Below are 20,892 nucleotides of genomic sequence, written 5' to 3'. Positions count from 1 at the left end.
GCCGGGCCGAGGCATAGGCTGGAGAGGCTCCAGCCTCAGGGCGCACTGTAGGAGGGGGCGCACAATTCATTTAGTTGTCATTCCTAATTGTGTATGAAGCAGAAAGAAATAAGAAAAGGGGATACATAGCAGTGACTGCAAGCCAGATAACTAGATATTAAGGTGTTGGGCAGGTTGTGGGCCCTGTGACCCTCTTAGTCTAATAGCAATCAGTGTGTGACGGCTAGGGTGGGAGGGATGGAGGGGCGCACTTTGGTGCCTCAGCCTTGGGTGCTGGAGGACCTTGTCCCGGCTCTGCTCGCGGGTATGCGGACTGCGCAGCCGCGGCCAGCTCCGGCCGCCATCTTTGTACAGGCTGGAGAGCCCGACCCGGGCCGCGCCGTCGGGGACAGTTCGGGGGTCTATTGAGCGGCGGGGACCCGGCGGAACGGCACGGAGGGCGTGGACAGCGTCCTCCGTGCCTTACAAGCTGACGCAGGTAGCTATTTTTTTTATTTTTTTTCTCCATTCTTGGCCTCGTAAGTCCTTCAAGTTTATTTTCGCTTTAGGTTTGCTTCAATGTACATCACTGTGTAATATTCTGGTACTTTATAAATGAAGGATAATCATAATTAGTTAATAATCTTCCAGATATCATGACCGGGGCAATTACTGCTGGGAGAAGCTATGCAGTGCAGAGTATCGGGAACTCTACGCTCTTGGCAGTGTCCACAATGAACTCTATCTGATAGGTGGACAAATGAAGCTGAAAAATCAGTATATGGTTACTAACTGTGTGGACAAGTACGTGGTGGAAAAGGAACAGTGGAGGAGCGTGGCACCACTGCCACTTCCATTGGCATGCCATGCTGTGGTGACCCTCAACAGCAAGCTCTACGTCATGGGAGGTTGGACTCCACAGGTTGGTACATAAAATACACTGAGAAATGTAAAAAAGTTAATTGGTACCGTTTGATAAATGGACATACAGTGTTTTCCAGGGAAATCTTGAGGTAGAGCATTAGCAATCGGCACTGCTTGTCATCTATTATGGCCGCCTGGGTCTTCTGGCTCAGTTACAATAGGACACAAGCTTTCCAAGATGTTAAACAGGGACCTGTTTTGCGTTATAGTTACCCATCCTATCATCTATTACAGCTGCTAATGAGCAGAGAGAGACTCTGTGAGCGTGAGGGCCCCCTCAGTTCTGATTACCTGTACACTATGCTGGTCAGTAGCAATGGGGTATTTGGCAAGTGGGAGAAAAAAAAAAGAGGACCCGACACCCATTGTGAACGTACCATAGGAATATCATTGCATCTGGTTGTGATGCAATGATATTGTCCATTGCAAGGGAACTCAACAGATTTAATGTGAAAATGGTTGCTAGAGTTTTCAGGTGTCTTATTATCGGCTTTTATCACCAGGACTGTAAAGGTACGTGTGCAGGTCTGATATTTCTGAACGACTTGTCGTTCAAACCGGTCGTTTGAACAACAGTTTGGCGTGTGTACGAACGATCGATAGACTGATGCCAGCAGTTTTGACTGATCCGCTTGGCGGATGCGTGGACTGCCGTTCAAACAACAGTTAGGTCCGTACAGGTGTACAAACGACTTATTATTTGAAAGTCTATTAGTTTGACACTAAAGGCGCGTACACACGCCGTGTTTTAGCAAACGACAGGTCCGTCAGACCCTCCCGCTGACTGACTGTTTTTGAAGGATGCGCCGAGGTGGGAGGTGTAAAAAGTTGGGGTCTACAAAGCCTTGGCCCCACTGTGACTGTAGGGGCAGCTCCTCCGGTAGTTACACCTCTGCTATATTAACCACTTTACCTCCCTTGCTACGCTTATCTACTCCCCACAAAACTTTACTTGAAGCTCAGGGGAGTAGATAGGCGTACTTGTGGTAAACAGTGTGCTGTATGCCCAATAAGCTATCTGATTATGTATATAGGGTATCATTTTAACCATGACAAGTGAGAGAATAGATTTTGCGTTGTTTGACAACTGAGGGATAAGTCATGTGATTTTTTTTTACCGGAAAACTGAATGAAAAGCAATAAAACTGTTATTTACATGTGCTCTATACCCCTAAATAAATACTTGTAAAAAAAAAACAAAAGTGACAGCATTGAAAAGAGAATACATAGTTACCCTAGGGACTTAGCTTTTAAAATATGTATGCCATGAGAGTGTATTACTGTTAATTATGAAGATAAGGGCTTTTAATTACTGATAGAGTACAATGAGAAAACAAAAGACACAAACCAGAAACGAATATATTATCGCCATACATTGTACTAGAAACATTATTTAAATGTTGAGATAACCAGGACAAATTAGCAAATACAATGTGTGTGTTTTACCTATGGTAACATTGTTTATTTGAAAACTATAGTGCATGGAAATGGAGAAATAGTGTATTTTTTCTTTTTTTTTCTCATTTTTCCCTTTAAAATGCACAGATAATAGCATAATTACTAAAAGCAAATATCACCCTCACAAAGCATAATTTGTGGCAAAAAAAACAAGATATAGATCATTTACATCTGATGAGTAGCAATAAAGTTATTGGTGAATGAATGGGAGGAGCGCTGAAATGTGAAAATTGCTCTGGTTTTTAAGCAAAAAACCCTGTGGTGCTGAAGTGGTTAAAGTGGACCTGAACTCTTGCACAGGACAGAAGGAAAACCGAGACATGCACCCTCTATGTATTTAGAGAGTTTAGCCTGTCTAGTTCCCCCCTTATCTGTGACTAATCACAAAATTGCAATTTGATCTCTCGCCCGTGTCAGCTGGCTGCCTCCGCAAAGCAGCTAATTTGTAAACACAGGATGTTAACCCTATGTTTGCTTCCGTGATTGCAGGAAGTAGAAACACTGCAGATTTATTGCAGGATTTGCATCAGCTGTAACAAAGAAATTGTTTTTCTTTAAAGGTTATTATGCTGTTGCTTATCTTTTAGAGCAGACAGGAAGTACTGAGTTCAGGTCCGCGTTAATTTAGGAGAGAGCATAACAAGTTGAGACAAAACAACATGTGTATTATGTCTACTGGTTAAGTAATGTTTGCCCTGTTTATGTATTGTACTTATTTGTCTTTGTTATGGATCTAGTCACACGGCAGACTTTATGTACATTCCAGTATATTATTATATTCACAGCCCTCCAGGTTAGGGTACTGCATGTGACATCATTACATACCGGCATGTTTTCAAAAGTCACCATTCCAGTTTAAACAATCTTTCCTGTGATTTATGATCACACCATACCTTTGATGACATCACAGCCTGCAGGTGCTGAGTTGTATTATACTGTACAGAGCTGGTGTATGTTTGCTGTGTATGCTCCAACTACAGAGAGGATAAATGACATAGCTTCAGTTTCTAGAAATGTATGCAAACTGTGCGATTTCCAGCACAGGAGAAGATATATAGGGAACCCAACCACTTAAAGAAAACCTGTACTGAAAAGAAAATTCAAAATACGCATACACAAGTCATACTTACCTTTCATGTAGTCTACTCCTCAGTGTCTTTCTCCTGTCCTGCGTCCTATTTGTTCACTATGATCAAGGGAATTTTCCGTCCTCCATTTTGAAAATGGCCATTATCCATAACAGCTTTCTGGTCAGCACACAGTTAAACTGTAACATCGCCCACTTGAGCCATAGGGAAACATGGACATTACCTGGTACATCAGTTTTCCTCTCAGCTATAACTGACAGCAACTGATATTTTACTGACAGCAACTGATATATTTCAGATCTGACAAAATATTGTCAGAACTGGAAGGGATTATTGTCAGAAGAAAATGGTGAGCTTCTGAGAGGAACTGATGGCAAGGTAACTCTGTAATTTTCATTTGAAGTTACCTCATGTGTTTATTTTAAATATTTGTACTCAGTACAGGTTCTCTTTAAGGAGCAGGCCATTTTTACCTGATCTGTGGTGCGTGGGCTCTCCAGCCCACAGCACAGATCAGGATAGAGCCAGGGCGACCAGACTTCCCCCCCTTTTTTCCCCACTAGGGGGATGTCCTGCTGAGGGGGTCTGATCGCCGCCGGCTTATTTCGCCTTGCGGGAGGGTTCCTTAAAGCCCACCTCCGCAGCGATTTTCGGCCTCCCTGTCCTTCCCTCCCTCCCCTCTTTCCCCTGGGCGGCGCAGGACGGAGATCCGTCCTGCACCGCCTCTAATAGGCTTCAGCCTATCAGACTGCGGCGATCCCTGGCCAATCAGAGGCCGATCTCCTTTGCGGCGCTGTATGATGTAAACAGCGGTGATTTATTCCCCGCGTGTTTACATTTAGCCTACGAGCCGCGATCGGAGGCTTGCAGGCTGTTCACGGAGACACCCTCCGTGAACTGACATGGAAAGGCCGCTCGATCGAGCGGCCATTTCCATGTAAAATCACTTAACACCTTGGTCCGCCGATCAGCTGACCGTGGTCGTTAAGTGGTTAAAAGAGAAGGAAGGCCTGGAGGTATGCGAGGATAGCTTTTAGTGGCAGTGATGAGATGTAGCAGGTGAAGACAGAACTATATTTATTATACACACAAAATATACCGATTTATACCGCAGGGTTACTGTAAACCAATAGCTGCATAGGAATGCTGCCGATACAAATTGGAAAAGTCCTCAACCAATCACATTTCAGGAGGCGTGTCTCTCATGCAGGGGCGTAACTGCAAATCATGATATCCCACAGCAAAACTTTGATGGGGTCCCCAATATTAACACCCCTTCCCCACAGCCGGTTCTCTCACGAAGCAAGGTCAAACATTTGCCTCAGGCACAGAGGTTACAGGGGCAGCATGTTTGTACTGTGTTTACACTAACAGCATGCAGTCCGAGTAGGAGGAGAATCGAGAGGAGAGCAAGGTGAATGGGGAAAAGCAGCTTGTTGTGCTGTGTGAGGAGTCTGACAGTGAGTGAGGAGAGGGAAGGCAGGAGAGCAGCAGTGTGTCATTTGACTTGCACAGCAGAAGGGAGGAGCTGACACTGCTGTCCTGACGGAGGAGGAATGGAGTGGCTGAGGGTAAGCAGTTTGTTTGTCACAGACTCACAGCCAACCAGAGTGCTACTGTGTAGCTGCAGCATGTCACGTGAGAACATTAAATGAAGCAGAGCAAATTGTTCGGTGCTGTGCGATCATTCCAACTCGGGGGGTGAGGGGTCATCCTCACAAGTTTGCCTCAGGCAGCAAAAAGTCTAGAACCGGCCCTGGTTGAGGCGGCTGCTCCTCCCTAGTTACACCCCTGCCACTTTTGTAAACAAGCTTCTCCCCACCGCCATCCCATACATGAGACAGGGTGAGGCAGGTTCCTCAGGCGGCGGAAGTGAGGGGGCTGGGCCAGCCTGGCTGTGGTTGGGGGGGCGCCGAGCTGGAAGGGGTAGCAGCCAGGATGGGGAAACAGCGAGCACAGGGGAAAGGGGTCAGACCCCTCCTCACCTGGGGCTCCTCCATCTGCGCTCCCCCTCCAGCTAGTTGTGCAGCATCTCTAAGTGTGGCAGACAGCGAGCAAAGAAAGCAATGACTCACCAGCTTGCGTTCCACCGCTCGCATCACTTCCTGCAATGCCGCCCACTGTGTGCAATTAGCTTAGAGATGCTGTGCAATTAGCTGGAGGGTGAGCGCGGACAGAGGAGCCCCAGGTGAGGGAGGGGGGTCTGACCCCCACTCCCCACCGCTGTCCCGCTGCTCCCCCTTCCTGGCTGCTACCCTCTCCAGGCTACCTATACCTGGGGCAGTGATGCTACCTATAGGGAGGAGGGGGGAAGGCGACATCATCACAAGTTTGCCTCAGGCAGCAAAAAAGTCTAGGACCGGCCCTGTGTCTCTCACCCACCTGCAGATCCAGCATCAGAGCGTGTTTTGTTTGGGATATGTTGAGAAGATTTGCATTGTACAGGAATGTTTTTTTCCTGCAGTTTCCTCTCACAGGTTAACTGACAGATGCAAATTATAATAACAATGGGAGTTGGCAGATGCAAAGGCGTGGGGCGGCTGGGAGATCCTAACATCTCATTGTGTGAAGCCTGAAATTGAGAGGCTGGAAAAATTGTAGTTGTGCACCTAGATCCAGCATGAATAGAGAAGAAGATGTAATATTCTTTCACATGATAGGTTAATATTTTGTACAAAAAAAATAAACAAATAAAGGAATAGAATGTTTTAGTAAAATATCATCATATTAAGGCTCCTTTCACACTACGTACAGAATGATGCGATGTGATTATTTTTGCATTGCACTGCAATGATTCAGAGAAATGGCATCGTGATGGGATCACCAGCCACACGAGAAATCCTGCTTCCTCCCTGACTACAGCGGCACCTCATGTGACCCAGCAGCACGTAACAGGCCTCACGAGGCAGCGCTGTAGCCATGGATAGAGGACACTCTAGGCGGATGAAGATCCTATCACTGGAATGCTGAGAGCAGGTTAGTGCAGTGGCGCCGTGCATCTGGGGGGGGGGGACATTTGGGGAGGGGAGCCACCTCTTGCCGTCCTCTAATTGATGCCACCCTGAAGTCCGTGATTCACATTGCTTCATGGAAGATCGGCCCCTGATATAACCATACTAGCGCCTGAGCAGTGCGGCCACGCTCGTACATGGAGGATATTGTGGCCGTAAGCAACATATTTGACAATATTGTCAAATATGTTTAGAGGGACCAAGTGCAGTAACCGTGGGGTGTAAGAAAATCGGAGGAGCCTCTGGACTATCCAGAGGCTTCCCTCTGCTGACGTAAGTATCTAGTTTGCTTTTTTTTCTTTGTTCAGGTACACTTTACGGCGACACCAGGGTGCTCCAGTCAGGCCTGGATTTACCTCATAGGAGCCTATAGGCACAGATGTCCTGGCACCCTAGACTTCCCCCTCCATGAACCTACAAACCCCCACCCAACCACGCCGCAAGTGTGCTGTCTGGCCTAGCAGTCACTTCTCTCTTACTTACCTTTCCCATCATAGGTAGCTACAGATGTAGCCTCCCACCGCTGTGTCTCCTGTCCCCTTCTTCCATGTGACATGGGCACCTGCCCTTTCTGGGTGCAGAGCAACGGAGCAGTGTGTAAGTATCTGGTTGTCACCACCTGGTCTTGTTAACAGCAGTCCAGTGCTCACGTCTTCTCAGGTCTCATGCCGAGTGGCTATGAATGATCCAAACCCCAATGAGACAAAGCGGAGGGCAGGTCCAATTTTTATTCATGCAAAAACGGCATTGAGGGAGGTCGCCAGTGCAGAGAAGTCTGTGCCAGCTGAAGAAGAATCATACCGTAGTTGCTCCGTCACTGCTGCTAACTCATAAATCTTTAATGGTTGAAAACACATACATATGACGTTTCAGCATCATGCATGTCACAAAGCCCGATCCCGAAGACTGTGGGGTGGTGTAGATGGGGGCAGTAGGCCTGACGACCGTTTCGCATTCCTGTGCATCCTCAAAGGCTCCAAACCAAGCCACAGAGAAGTCTGTGGCTGTGAATCATGGATGCCTGGCAAGAGAAGGCATGACCACCCAACCACTGCTGAACTAGACTGGGCAGCGATGAGCTGGTAATTATAGACTGTTCCACTGCTCTACTCTGAAATGCTGCTTCTGTTGCTTCCAGTAGAGAGAGGGATCAGAAGCAGGGACGGATAAGCAGAAGCAGAAAAGGATTAAGATGACATGGGGCTTTAGGCAAGATAGCAATTTCTGCCCACTGCTGACTATCACCTGGCTTTTTTTTTTAGTAATATTTGGGGGGGAGGGGGGGGGATAGCATCCACCAGGCCCCTGGACCTTCTCCAACTGCCTAGGGTTGCCTTGTGGATGACCCACCTTTGGGCAGGAGGCCAAAGGCTCCAGCAGTGGCCCAGAAGGATTACACCAAACCCCTTCCCAGAGTCCCAGGCCTCACAGCATTCACTATAGCTGCTAGGGTGTGTCCCTGCCACTGACTAGTATATCCAGTCTTGGATCTGTGTATGGCTACCGTCATTTTGCTTTTCTATTTGTCTGTCAAACTCCTGGTACAAGCAGTACTGTCAGTTTACAAATGTCACAACAGGCTCAGTTTAAGCTAGCAATTTCCGTTTTCGCCTCTCTGTCCGAGGCAGATGGCCACTTGGGTTCAGATTAGTGAAACTGGCTGGTCCCTGGTTCCCTGTGGCATACAGAGCGGGTTTGTGTGTTTGTCTTTCTCTTGCCTTGGCACTCTATAAATAACTCCATAGATTTCTTGACAACTTGTCACGGTATCATGAATCCTTAACCAAGTCAGTGCTGGAAGCGAGCTTCCCGCCTTGTGCCTGGCGCTGGGACACGCAGGTAATTAGCTCGGTGTCTTCTCAGCGATTCTCTCTCATCCTCTCCCTCCCACACCTTTCTCTTCAGGAGAGACGGTTCGGAAGAAAATAGCAGCCATCAGGAAGCCAAGCCTGAAATGGGCAACCTGTTTCCAGTCTCCCTGTCGCTGCAGATTACTATACACCAAAATAACTCCTATCACAGCTAAGTATCGCTCTTGTGACAGGCAGAGAGAGCATTTGGAAATAGGCAATTTCAGAGAAGTATGAGGAGAATTTGGATCTTGAGAAGGTATCCTGAGGAGAAGAACCAGCCATTCATAGGCAATAGTGACTCTCTGCTCTGAGCCAGGAAGGTATCCCCAATCCAGAAATAGTTTTTGTCCTTTTATTTAATCATTTTATTTCTCCAGTCGTCAGTTCCTGTAAGGCTGGAAGGACCTTAATAAAACTGATTTTTGCACTGCTTGAGCCCAAACGGGATTCTACATAAACAGGAAATTTGAGCGTCTGTGGCTAATGGATGATTGGGTGGCCAAAACAGAAACCGAAAAGTTTTGGTTAGACAGAATTGGCGCCCGCTATTTATCGGCTGCCAGGCCCATCTAACCGAAATCTTTTGTTTTTCAGAAATCAGAACGTTATAGTTTTTGAATTTTTTTTGTCTTTTGCATTTACAAATTTTTTATGTTTTTGAAAATTAGAACATTATAGTTTTTGAAGTTTTTTTTATTTTGTCTTTACCATTTTTTCCTTTTTGAAAATTATCGTGTTTAAATGTATCTGTTTGAAAACGATGTATTTAGAAAGGGGGGGGGTTTAAGGTTAGGCATCGTTTTTAATTTTTCAATTTAAAATGTATAAGGTTAGGATGGGGGGGGGGGGGGGGGGGGGGCAGTTGAAGGTTAGGCGTCAGGAAGGGGGGGGGGGTATAGGGTTAGGTTAGGCATCAGAAAGGGGGGCTTTTAGGGTTAAGGGTTTAGGGTTAGACATCAGGAAGGGGGGTTTTAGCCAGTGGCATAGCTAAGGAGCTATGGGCCCCGGTGCAAGTTATACATGGGGCCCCCCAAGCACTCTATACATAACAATTGATACGGCGCACCAAAACCTGCCAAGGATTTCCACAGTGTCAGAGGTGCAAGTAGGGGATGGGAAACCATTTATTAATGATTACTACTATTTCAAGCATCTATAGAAATGATTATTACCAGTACAGGACCAATAGAGAGCTAATATTGTGCTTGATGGAGGCCCCATCTGGCCCAAGGGCCCTGATGCAGTCGCTACCTATGCACCTCCTATTGCTACGCCACTGGTTTTAGGGTTAGGCGTCAGGAAGGGAGGGATTTAAGGTTAGGGGTCAGGAGGGGGGGTTAGGTTTAGGCATCAGGAAGGGGGGGATTTACGGTTGGGGGTCAGGAGGGGGGAGTTAGGGTTAGGCATCAGAAAAGGGGTTTTTAGGGTTAGGCATCAGGAAGGGGGGTTTAGGGATCAGGAAGGGGGGGTTAGGGTTAGGCATCAGGAAGGGGGGTTTTAGGGTTAGGCATCGGGAAGGGGGGGTTTAGGGTTAGGCATCAGGAAGGGGGGTTTTAGGGTTAGGTATCAGGAAGGGGGATTTAGGGTTAGGTGTCTGGAAGGGAGGATTTAGGGTTAGGCATCAGAAGGAAGGGTTTTAAGGTTAGGCATCACCAAGGGGGGTTTTAAGGTTAGGCGTCAGGGAGGGGGGTTTTATGGTAAGGCGTCAGGGAAGGGGGTTTTAGGGTAAGGCATCAGGAAGGGAGGTTTTAGGGTTAGGTGTCAGGAAGGGGGGTTAGGGTTAGGCATCAGGAAGGGGGGTTTTAGGGTTAGGTGTCAGGAAGGGGGGGTTAGGGTTAGGCATCAGGAAGGGGGGTTTTAGTGTTAGGTGTCAGGAAGTGGGGTTTTAGGGTTAGGCATCAGGAAGTGGGGTTTTAGGGTTAGGCATCAGAAAGGGGGGTTTTAGGGTTAGGCGTCAGGAGTAGGGGTTTTAGGGTTAGGCGTCAGGAAGGGGGGTTTTAGGGTTAGGAGTCAGGAGTAGGGGTTTTAGGGTTAGGCATCAGGAAGTGGGGTTTTAGGGTTAGGCGTCAGGAAGGGGGGTTTTAGGGTTAGGCGTCAGGAAGGGGAGTTTTAGGGTTAGGCATCAGGAAGTGGGGTTTTAGGGTTAGGCGTCAGGAAGGGGGGTTTTAGGGTTAGGCGTCAGGAAGGGGGGGTTTAGGGTTAGGCATCAGGAAGGGGGGTTTTAGGGATAGGCCTCAGAGGTGGGAGGGTTCTGTGTGAGAGTAGGGTTGGGTTTAGTTGTAGTAAACTGTTGGTAACATTTACCAATTTTTTACTATCATCATTACAACTGTAATTATTTTTTCGTTTTCATTTGGCGCTCAATTCACAATGGACTTATAACGGCTTCACACGGCGCACATTTATTTATGATTTAGACTTATGTAGGCCTTAACCAGGTGCTCATTTTTCCTCGCGCCTCTATTTCATGTACACAATTCTACAGCTGTTCATAACTGTCACTTATTAAAGCAATACTGAAGCAACGCTGAAAAAAAAGTTAGATACTCACCTATAGAGAGGAAAAGCCCTAGCTCCCATAGAGAGATAGTTTTCACCAGGAAAAATAGTGTTACATGTCCAAGTGGCGGTGCAGCCACAAAGTGCTACTAATTAAAGTGGGGATCTGCGACAAACATCGCTGTTCAACATTATTGCCTTATTATTCTCCATGGGTGCGCGCAGTTTGGCAATCTCTTAAGTCGCAATCCACAGATTTCTAAATATGGTGATTGTTACTAAACAGTGTATTAAATAATAGTAATAGTGGCCATCACTGAAAAGTATCACACATAAGAATAGTGATCAATATGTACAACCGATCAATTTAGCAATACAGTAAAGTCCCTGTTATCCAGAATTCAGGCAAACGGCAGTCTCAACTAACCGGCAAGCCTGAGTGATAATGGGTGCTTTGCTTTTTACAGGGTTTGAGGCTTTTAAAGTGACACTGAAGTGAAAAAAAACTCATATAATTAATTGGTTGTGTAATGCGCATAATTGATAGAACATTAGTAGCAAAGAACATAGTGTCATATTTTTATTTTCAGGTATATAGCTTTTTTTGCATCATTCTCTAATAATTGCCGTTTCCACAATACACTCATCATTTTAAATGATTTTGCAGAGCAGGCTAATTAACTTTTCTCTGCAGAAAAAACATAAACAAAGAAGAAACAATGAGAGACAGTTAAGATAAGTGCGTCAAAAGACAGTGCTGTCCATTACTTTCTAAAATTGCAGAGCTCCCAGAAGCTCCTTTGCATAGATAACAACTGAAGTTTCTTAACTCTTCCTGTACTGGAAACAAAATAAGACTCTTATCTGTGCTAATAATGTTTTATTTCTTAGCAGTACTACACATACAAATCATTATATCATAAGTTTATTTTCACTTCAGATTCCCTAGATACTGCTAGACGTCCAGTGACATCTAGCAGCCTTTCCGCTTCACCTAGCGGGCTTCTAGGAGCTTCTGGAGTCCATGCATGCAAGTAAGTGTGTCATGTGACCCAAAGCGGGTCAGCTGACACGCGGGCTTCCGTGCACGAGGAAAGCCAGAAAGGCGCTAGGAGCCTGCTAGGTGTTGCGGAAAGGCTGCAAGCTACCGGCAAGCACATGTATTTGGCATCAGGTGATCCCCGCCGCCACCGGTGCCAGATATTAGGGACTGTGCTCTATCTGAAAGGTGCTGTTATCTCTGCGGTCTTATTGCCTTCATTATAAATAGGCCCCATACTATCACAAACAGCATGCTTTTCATGTCAGGGCATCTTTGCTCGAAGCGAAGCGGTTAATCGATGTTGTTCTTTCTTCGAGGCTCACGCAGCAGAAATGTAAGAAACGATCTACAGCCGGGGTGCCAAACACCAAAGGCATCATTTGTTCCCGCAGCTTCATCCTCGCTGAGCTGGCCTGGCAGACTGCAGAGCTGTCGGGTCAGACCGCGTTTAGTATAAATGTAATTTATTTCAGTTGACAATCCTCGGCCTGATAGTCCTTTTTTCTGTAATTGCTTAAAACTTTTTCTATCATTTTACAATATCGCGCTTCTAGCCTGAGCCAAATCTACATCTCAAGAACCAATAAGCATTAAAAAATAAAAGTATAATTTTAAACTCCACCCCCATCAGAACATGCCACTCCCCTAAGCTAGCTTCTTGTCACACAGCTGGAAAACTGGACAGTTCGGTTCTTTTTGTCTTTTTATACTTAAAGGGGCACTGTAGTGACACATAGTAGAATGCAGTGAATTATACAAGATACCCACTTTTAACATTAATTATCCTGGTTTCAGCATCAGAAACACTTTGTGTATATTGATGTACATTGGTATGTAGCCCTGGCCTCCCAGTGATGTCAACATCCCCCCCCCCCCAACCCAGCATAAATAGCCAGATGTGCTCCCAATATTAGGCAGCCCCATTCCCCAGTTTAGATAGCCAGATGTGCTGATGGCAATGCGCAGGCCCGGTCCACCCATGTGAGGCGACTTCCTGAGGTGGCAGAAGTCTGGGGGCAGCACCAGGCAGAAACAGGAAGTGAAGAGAGTCCCTGGCCAACCTATACTGGGGGCAACTGTACCTGGCTAATCCATACTGGGGACAACTGTACCTAGCTACCAATACTGAGGGTATACCTGGCTGGATCCATCTGAAAATGGCGCCTGCGAATAATGGCACACGGTGTTGCCGCTAATCCATTTGCCGCTTATCGCTAGTTAACGTTAAAGCCTTATTGTTATTTAACGTTAAATTCTTATTGTTATTTAGCGTTAAAGCCTTATCGTTATTTAGCGTTAACACACAGAACCCTCTCTGTACCTATCCCTAACCCCTAAACCCCCCTGGTGTGCCTAACCCTAAGACCCCCCTGGTGGTGCCTAACCCTAAGACCCCCCTGGAGGTGCCTAACCCTAAGACCTCCCTGGAGGTGCCTAACCCTAAGACCCCCTGGTGGTGCCTAACCCTAAGACCCCCCTGGTGGTGCCTAACCCTAACCACCACCCCTGGTGGTGCCTAACCCTAAGACCCCCCTGGTGGTGCCTAACCCTAACCACCCCCCTGGTGGTGCCTAACCCTAACCACCCCCCTGGTGGTGCCTAACCCTAACCACCCCCCTGGTGGTGCCTAACCCTAAGACCCCCCTGGTGGTGCCTAACCCTAAGACCCCCCTGGTGGTGCCTAACCCTAGCCACCACCCCTGGTGGTGCCTAAACCTAAGACCCCCCCTGGTGGTGCCTAATCCTAACCACCCCCCTGGTGGTGCCTAACCCTAACCTTGACAGTGTTACCTTAAATCCATTCACCGTTTTGCAGTCAAATAACGTCTGCAGTTTGGCTTATGTAGGGCGCTATTGATAAATAACATTACTGTGGGCAATAACGTCCGCTGTTTGGCAAATGAACGACACTATTGATAAATAACGTTAGTGTGCGCCACTATTGATAAATAACGTTACTGTGTGCAGTTTTTCTTCTTTTTTCCCTGTGCGCCATTATTATGCAGTACTAACGATAAATAGCGATAAGCATATCTTTTTAATGTGGCGCCATTTTTATGCATAGACGCTGTGCGCCATTATTCACTGATACGTACCTGGCTACCTACCTATACTGAGGGTGTTTTTTGGGGGCTCACCGGAGTTATAACGTGTGGTGCAAATTGTCAGGTGCTGTGCGATCATTCCAATTCAATGGGGAGGGGGGGCGCATCCTCAAGTTTGCCTCAGGCAGCAAAAAGTCTAGAACCGGCCCTGGCAACGCGGTGATGCAGGGGACAGATCCGCCCCCCCTCAATCCCACCCGGCAGCCATTTGCCGTTGCCAGTTGCAGGGACGGATCTAGGGGGGGGGGGGGGGGCAAGCGCGTATCTTGCCCCAGGCGCAGTTTGTTGAATTCTTAAAAAGGCGGCAAAATGAATGGCAGTTTAGGCGCCAAAACCTGACCTTTAGGCGCCAAAACCTGACCTTGCCCCAGGCGCAACTTGGTCTTGATCCGTCCCTGGCCAGTTGGCAGGCTTACATCCCACATGCCACACATAGTGAATTCAGGGACGATTTACCATAAGGCACCGTACAGGTACCTGATGCTGGAAAGGCGGCCCACTCCCCTGCCAGAGTGCCCTCCCCCCTCGCTCCCTACGCAGAGTCCCGATGAGATAGTAAATAAGAGGTTACTCACCCTGCTCTCAGCATTCAACTGACAAGATCTCCCTTCAGTCAGGGGCACCTCTAGCTGCTTCATATTGAGATTCCTCTAGCTACTTAATACTTGGGGGCACCTCTAGCTACTTAATTATGAGGGTACGTCTAGCTACCTAATACTAAGGGGCACCTGTAGCTACCCATGATGGGCAAGGGAAGTAAGGGAGAAGTGACAGCTGGCCCAGCCAGTACACTTGCGGTGCGGTTAAGCGGGGGCTTTGTAAATTCCTAGAGGGCAATGTCTAAGGTGCCAGGACATCTGTGCCTATAGGCTCCTCTGAGGTAAATCCGGGCCTGAGTGGGGTGCTCAGTCTTGAACACACACAGCTGTCAGGACCGATCCCTCCCCTCCCTGGTGCATCTATCATTAGAATATTAGCCATAGACCACAAACAAGCATGCAGATCACATGTTTGACTTAAGTTGGACTGCATTTGCCACATGCTTGTTTCAGGTGTGTGATTCAGACACTACTAATAGCAGAGGGCCCAACCGTCCAGTTTTCGTCGGGACTGTCACGATTTTGGGGGGCTCTCTCGCTATCACGGTATGAGCCCCCCAAGTCCCAGGCAGCAGTGGGCAGTGAGGGTGAAAAAAAAATGATCGAGGCGCCAGCCGCGGGTAAGTGGGATGCGGGACGCGTGCATCCCATTACTACCTCCCTCCCTCCCTCCCTTGGAATCTGGCCCCTGTGTGTCCCTCCGTTAGCAGAGTGCGGAGCGGGCTGTCATTACCTGCGTCCATGCGTACCGATGTCCAGCTTCAATCTGCTTCCTGTGACATCACAGGAAGCAGGAAGCCGGATGCTGGTATGCGTCCATGGATACCGGTAAGCTGGCAGCCCGCTCCGCTTAGCTGCGCACTCTGCAAGCAGGGGGGAGACACAGGGGGGCAGATTCCAAGGGAGGAGGGAGATAAGAATGTAAGGACAGGCATCCCGCATCCCACTTCCGCCCGGCTGGCGCCTCGATCATTTTTTTCTTGCATTGGCACCCTCCTCCCCACTCTCATGGCCATCCTCACCCGACTCCCCACTCACCCACGGACACCCTCCTCCCCATCGTATATATGGGGGAAATATGTATTAAAAATATTAGGGAATATTATTAATTGAAAAAAAAAATTCGATTTTTTTTTTATGGTAGGTGTGACTGGGGGGGGGGGGGGGTGTCAGGGGTGTGGCCTAAGTGTCCCGATTCCTAGCTTTAAAATGTTGGGAGGTATGCTACTAATGCATGGCAGATCAGCAGGATGCCATACAACTGCTATTGTTTAAAAGGAAATAAATATGGGGCAGCCTCCTATTTAACTCCATATTAAAGGTGTCCTTTAATTGATATTGTGGTAACTTTGCTATATGCTGGGCTGCTTTCCTTAATAATTTTTAATTCCTCTTTGAATAAAATGTTGTTTTTGCCCATACAGACAGACTACCCAGATGATGAACCTGACCGCTTGAGCAATCGGATGCTGCAGTACGACCCTATCAGTGATAAGTGGGTACAGCTGGCTCCAATGAAGTACTCAAAGTATCGTTTCAATGTGGCCGTTGTGAATGGAGAGATCTACGTATTAGGTAGGTGGGGGAGGGTGACAGAGGCGCACACAGGGAACATCCAGCTTTAATGGAATGCCATTCATGTCATTCATGTGTGTCTCTCCTATTAGGCATATGAAAATGTCACTATATATATATATATATATATATATATATATATATATATATATATATATATATATATATATATATATATATATATATATATTGTATGTGTGTGTGAATGATCTTAACGAAACTTGCAGGGGCGTAACAATAGACCCTGCAAGGGATGCCTCCGCAGGGGGGCCCAGACGCCACAGGGGGCCCGTGGGGGGAAAAGTTTGAGAGACTGACAGCTAAGGGCTTGGAGAAAAAAAAAAAAAGAGTATTCTGCTCTCACACCATTGTTATATTGACTGCATGTGTCCACCACACAGATAAGGACTCACACACTTTGGAATTTGTACACTGTCCCTGCTCCCTAGGGTTCGTAAAAAAAACATCTGTCTCTCACTGCTGCAAAGTTCTAAAGACTTGACAAAGACTTTACAACTTTTTTCAAAATATGACTCCTTTGTTTGTAGACATTCCCTTTTCAGAAAAAGGATTCCTAGATTCTTATCACACCAGCTAATGACTTTATGGCCTCTGAATACTTTTACAATGCAATGGAGTGGAGATTGATGTCTGACTGTCGCTGCCTCATTGAGAGCCCATAATAACAGTATCAATCAGTGACATTCTGAATGTTTTGCCAAAGTTACATTGATACTATATCTTATGTTCAGCATGTCATTGTTCCTCCATATAGCATGTGCTCTCATGTAGTAAAATAATAAGGCTGTGTGTGTATGTATGTACTGGGAACAGGAAGGAACTTGTCGGCTGCAAGGGGCTGGAGGAAGCCCTGGGTAAGTAGATCTAGGGGTAGCATACATTGTCTGATGTTTCCTTTAAAGAGGAACTGAAGAGAGAGGTATACGGAGGCTGCCATGTTTATTTCCTTGTAAGCAATACCAGTTGCCTGGCAGCCCTGCTGGTCTATTTCTCTGCAGTAGTATCTGAATAACACCAGAAACAAGCATGCAGCTAGTCTTGTCAGATCTGACTTTGAAGTCTGAAATACCTGATCTGCTGCATGCTTGTTCAGGGGCTATGGCTAATAGTATTAGAGGCAGAGGATCAGCAGGGCTGCCAGGCAACTGGTATTGCTTAAAATATACCTCTCTCTTCAGTTCCCCTTTAAGGCCTCTTTTCCATGAACAGTTGAGCTGTGTGCTCAGAAAGCAGTTTCCAGGCAGCAGCAAGCAGTTGTGAGAGTTTGAGAGGCATTTCACTGCCTGTAAACAGTTCGTGGAAAAGAGGTCTAAATGTTTTTATCTGCATGGGGAAAACACATTGGTCCTCAGTTTTCCTGTACAGAAAGCGAGGGGGGTGGGGGGGCCCCATCCAAAGTTTCGCATGGGGGCCCAGTGATGTCTAGTTACGCCCCTGGAAACTTGGTATACAGATCCCTTATTACCTGGGAAGGTATGTTCTGGGGGTTTCACCCCCCTCCGCACACCTGGGCGGAAGTACAAACAGCCAATCATATTTCACTGGTGGATCGTTTTGGCAAAATGAAGGCTGAGCCTATTATTCTTCTACTCCCTCTGCTCACTTGTGAAGTTTCATCATGTGCCATTGGCTCTCCTCCCCCTTCCTTAGCAACAGAATGAGTCGTTAGCCTGTCGGCTATCAATGCATCTGTGCAGGCTCGACCCCAAAATGTACCTGGGAGTTTGAGCCCTGATCCCTGCAGGCAACGGTAAGACAACTAGGATGCTGAAGGCCACCGCTTTCAGAGGCATGGACTCACTGGGAACCTACAGAGATTACAGCTGAGTGCTCTTGTAACAGTAAACATTAGACATGTTCACACATCATGATGACGCATGCACCATTCTCTTGCTCTAAGTCATACATGTCAAACTCTGGCCTTCAGCGCCATCAAATTTGGCCCCAAGTGGATTCCCCACTTTGCATTATGTTTGTCTCACTCTAGACCATCAGGGAAGCTATATTGGAGGTAAAGCCCTAGTTCACCAGGGAAGCCATATGGGGGAGAGAGGGGGAAAGCACTAGACACCAGGGAACTGTATAGGGAAGGGAGGGTAGCCACTAGACATTGAGGTTGGCCCGCAATTTGGTCTCAGTGTTCAATTTTGGCCCACTTTGTATTTCAGTTTGACACCCCTGCTCTAAGTGCTCCTGCTCTTGCGCATAACAGTTGGTGGTAAGCTTTAGAACATTTGTTCCATACATTGCGCATGCTGCATCTGCACATGTGGAAATACAGAAAGGGCCTGCTGTGAGGTGCAGAAGCAATTAAGGACGTGCAACCGAGACACCACTGGACAGCAAAGCCGGGACAAGGTCCTCTAGCACCCAAAACTAAGACATGAAAGTGCGCCCCTCCATTCCTCCCACCCCAGCCGTCACACACTGATTGCTATTAGAATAAAGAGACACCCCAGGACCCCAACACCTTAATCTCTAGTTATCTGGATTACAGTCACTGCCATGTATCCACTTTTCTTATTTCTTTCTGCTTCAAACACAATAGGGGGATGATAGCTGAGTGAGTTTTCACCCCTCTCCTACCCTGTGCCCTGAGGCTAGAGCCTCTCTTGCCTCTGCCTCGGCCCTGCCAGACAGGTAAATGATAAGACCAGAGCACTGAGGAGTATCCCGCTAAGCACATGGTGACCATACATACTCCATGGACAGAGTGTTCCTGGCAAGGCAAGACTGCTAAGTAAACCATTTGCCTCTCTGTTGCCCATAGAACGCTTTGTGTGAAAAGGATGCTTTGGGGTTACAGAGCATGGAAATCCAATGCGAATATCTTGCTTTTCTGCCAAGCAGTAGATCTGCAAACAGCATCCCAGGATTTTTATGGTTTATTCAGCGCTGAACCTGTAATCCATTTGCAGTTTTCACTTCCATCGTTTAGAAAATATGTGATTTCAGCTCAGACTCCAGCGCCTGTTCTCGCAATTACGAGCAATACATCTCTCTCTATATCGTCTTGTAGATACAGATCAGCATGAATATAAATAGCTGTCAAGTCACTTTTGCGCCCCCCCTTGCCATTAACACCAGTCGGAGCTTTCTTTCTGCCCGTGCCACACATGGCTGAGCCGGAAGCCAAGAGCACCTTCAAGGACAGCGTGCCAGGGGAAGCCTTAATGGAGCTGAATTTAACATGAGGTTCTGCTGGAATGAGAGATAAAGATGGGATTTGTTTTACCCTCCCTGTCAGAGGGGGTTGGATCAGTTTGTGAACCTTAAAGCTAACATTCTTCTGAAGGATGAAATATGAGTTTGGATGAGGAGTTGCAGATGACCTTGTTTCAGAGCAAAAATATGGCATATTTAAAGTGACCCTTATATGGGTCCACAGGAATAAAATATACATACCTTCCTCCGGCCTGATCACTCCCACGCTGTCCTCTTCTGACTGCCCGTTCGCCCACTACTGGCCCCGTAAAATACATCAGTCGGGGCCAGTCGACACACGCGTAGTCTGACCAGGCATGCTCCCCTGTCTCGCTCCCATTGCCGGGAGTGTTCTGTGCCTACACAGTAGTACTGCACAGGTGCAGAACGCTATTGGCAACGTGAACGCAGCGGGAGCGCACGCACCCGGACTGCACATGCGCAGTTGGCCCCGGACCGGAGGACATTCTAGGGCCAATTGCAGGCGAACAGAAAGACAGAAGAGGACGGCGTGTGAGCGATCAGGCCAGAGCGAGCTGGAAAAAGCCCCAGGGAAGTATATTTCATTCCTGTGGCCCCCATCTCAGGTACATTTTAAGTAACCTTGATGCCTCCATCACTAAATTAAAGAACAACAGAATACCCAAGATGCTCGTAGTGACCGAAAACTACTAGGAAAGTATAGGGGGCTATATGAGACCGAAAAGCATGCTGTATTGATGTGGCCCTGTAACATTTACAGTATAAGCTATAGGCTGGCTATACGCCAGTAGTTCTGGATGTAAGCCTGGCTTCAGGGGCATAAAGAGATAATTTGCCTATTCAGTAGTAATGTATTGTGGGAGATCACAGTTACTCACTTAAAGCTGAATTATTGTAAATACATTCTGTTTTAAGAAGGCTAAACTACACTGAGCAAAATGAAGAAATCTCAGCACTATCTAGAGCACACTCACTACGTGCTGTACTGTATATGGGCCTCTCATGTCAACACTGCCAGCCAGGGGCATAACTAGAAATCACGAGGGCCCATAGCAAAATTTTGATTGCCCCCCCAAAAAAAGTATAAAGTACCTATGTGCTCTCTATTAGTTCCCCCACCTCCCACATGCAGAGTAGCGAGCAGAGTACTGGAGGGCAGAGACTCACCTCTCTGGGCTCCACCCACAATTTATTTTCTTCACGCATCCAAGTCTCTATGATTACGGTGCCCTATCTCTTTACCAGTGGCGGCTCCAGCATGGCTGGCTGGTGGCAGAGGCGTGGCCAGGGTTTTCTGCACCTGGGGACAAAGATCTTTTTTTGTGAATCTCCCCCCCCCCCCCCCCCCCGCACAAAAAAAATTAAGTGACAATGCATAAAAATGTGGGCATGGTCATGGGTGGAGCCAAATGTACAAATGCTGTTTATATTGCCAGATGTGCCCCCCCCCCCACCCACTTAGATAGCCAAATGTGCCCCCTTACCCATACAGATAGCCAGTGTGCCCCTCTACAGATGCCAGATGTGCCCCCCTTCCCCGATTAGATAGCCA

The 20,892-nt window shown here is 47.2% G+C and overlaps 1 protein-coding gene across 2 annotated transcripts in view; it reads left to right on the top strand.

Moving 5' to 3' along the window:
• Positions 1 to 20,892, top strand: part of KBTBD12 (kelch repeat and BTB domain containing 12) — a 161,920-nt gene that overhangs the window by 46,362 nt on the left and 94,666 nt on the right. For both annotated transcript variants that reach the window (XM_068251530.1, XM_068251531.1), the window contains exons 3-4: positions 631 to 901; positions 15,983 to 16,133. In XM_068251530.1, the coding sequence (XP_068107631.1) occupies positions 631 to 901; positions 15,983 to 16,133 (422 nt within the window). The remainder of the gene's footprint in view (positions 1 to 630; positions 902 to 15,982; positions 16,134 to 20,892) is intronic.

The sequence above is a fragment of the Hyperolius riggenbachi genome, chromosome 9 (genome assembly GCF_040937935.1).
Source record: "Hyperolius riggenbachi isolate aHypRig1 chromosome 9, aHypRig1.pri, whole genome shotgun sequence".
Taxonomy (NCBI): domain Eukaryota; kingdom Metazoa; phylum Chordata; class Amphibia; order Anura; family Hyperoliidae; genus Hyperolius; species Hyperolius riggenbachi.
This window is presented reverse-complemented; position numbering and strand designations above follow the sequence as displayed.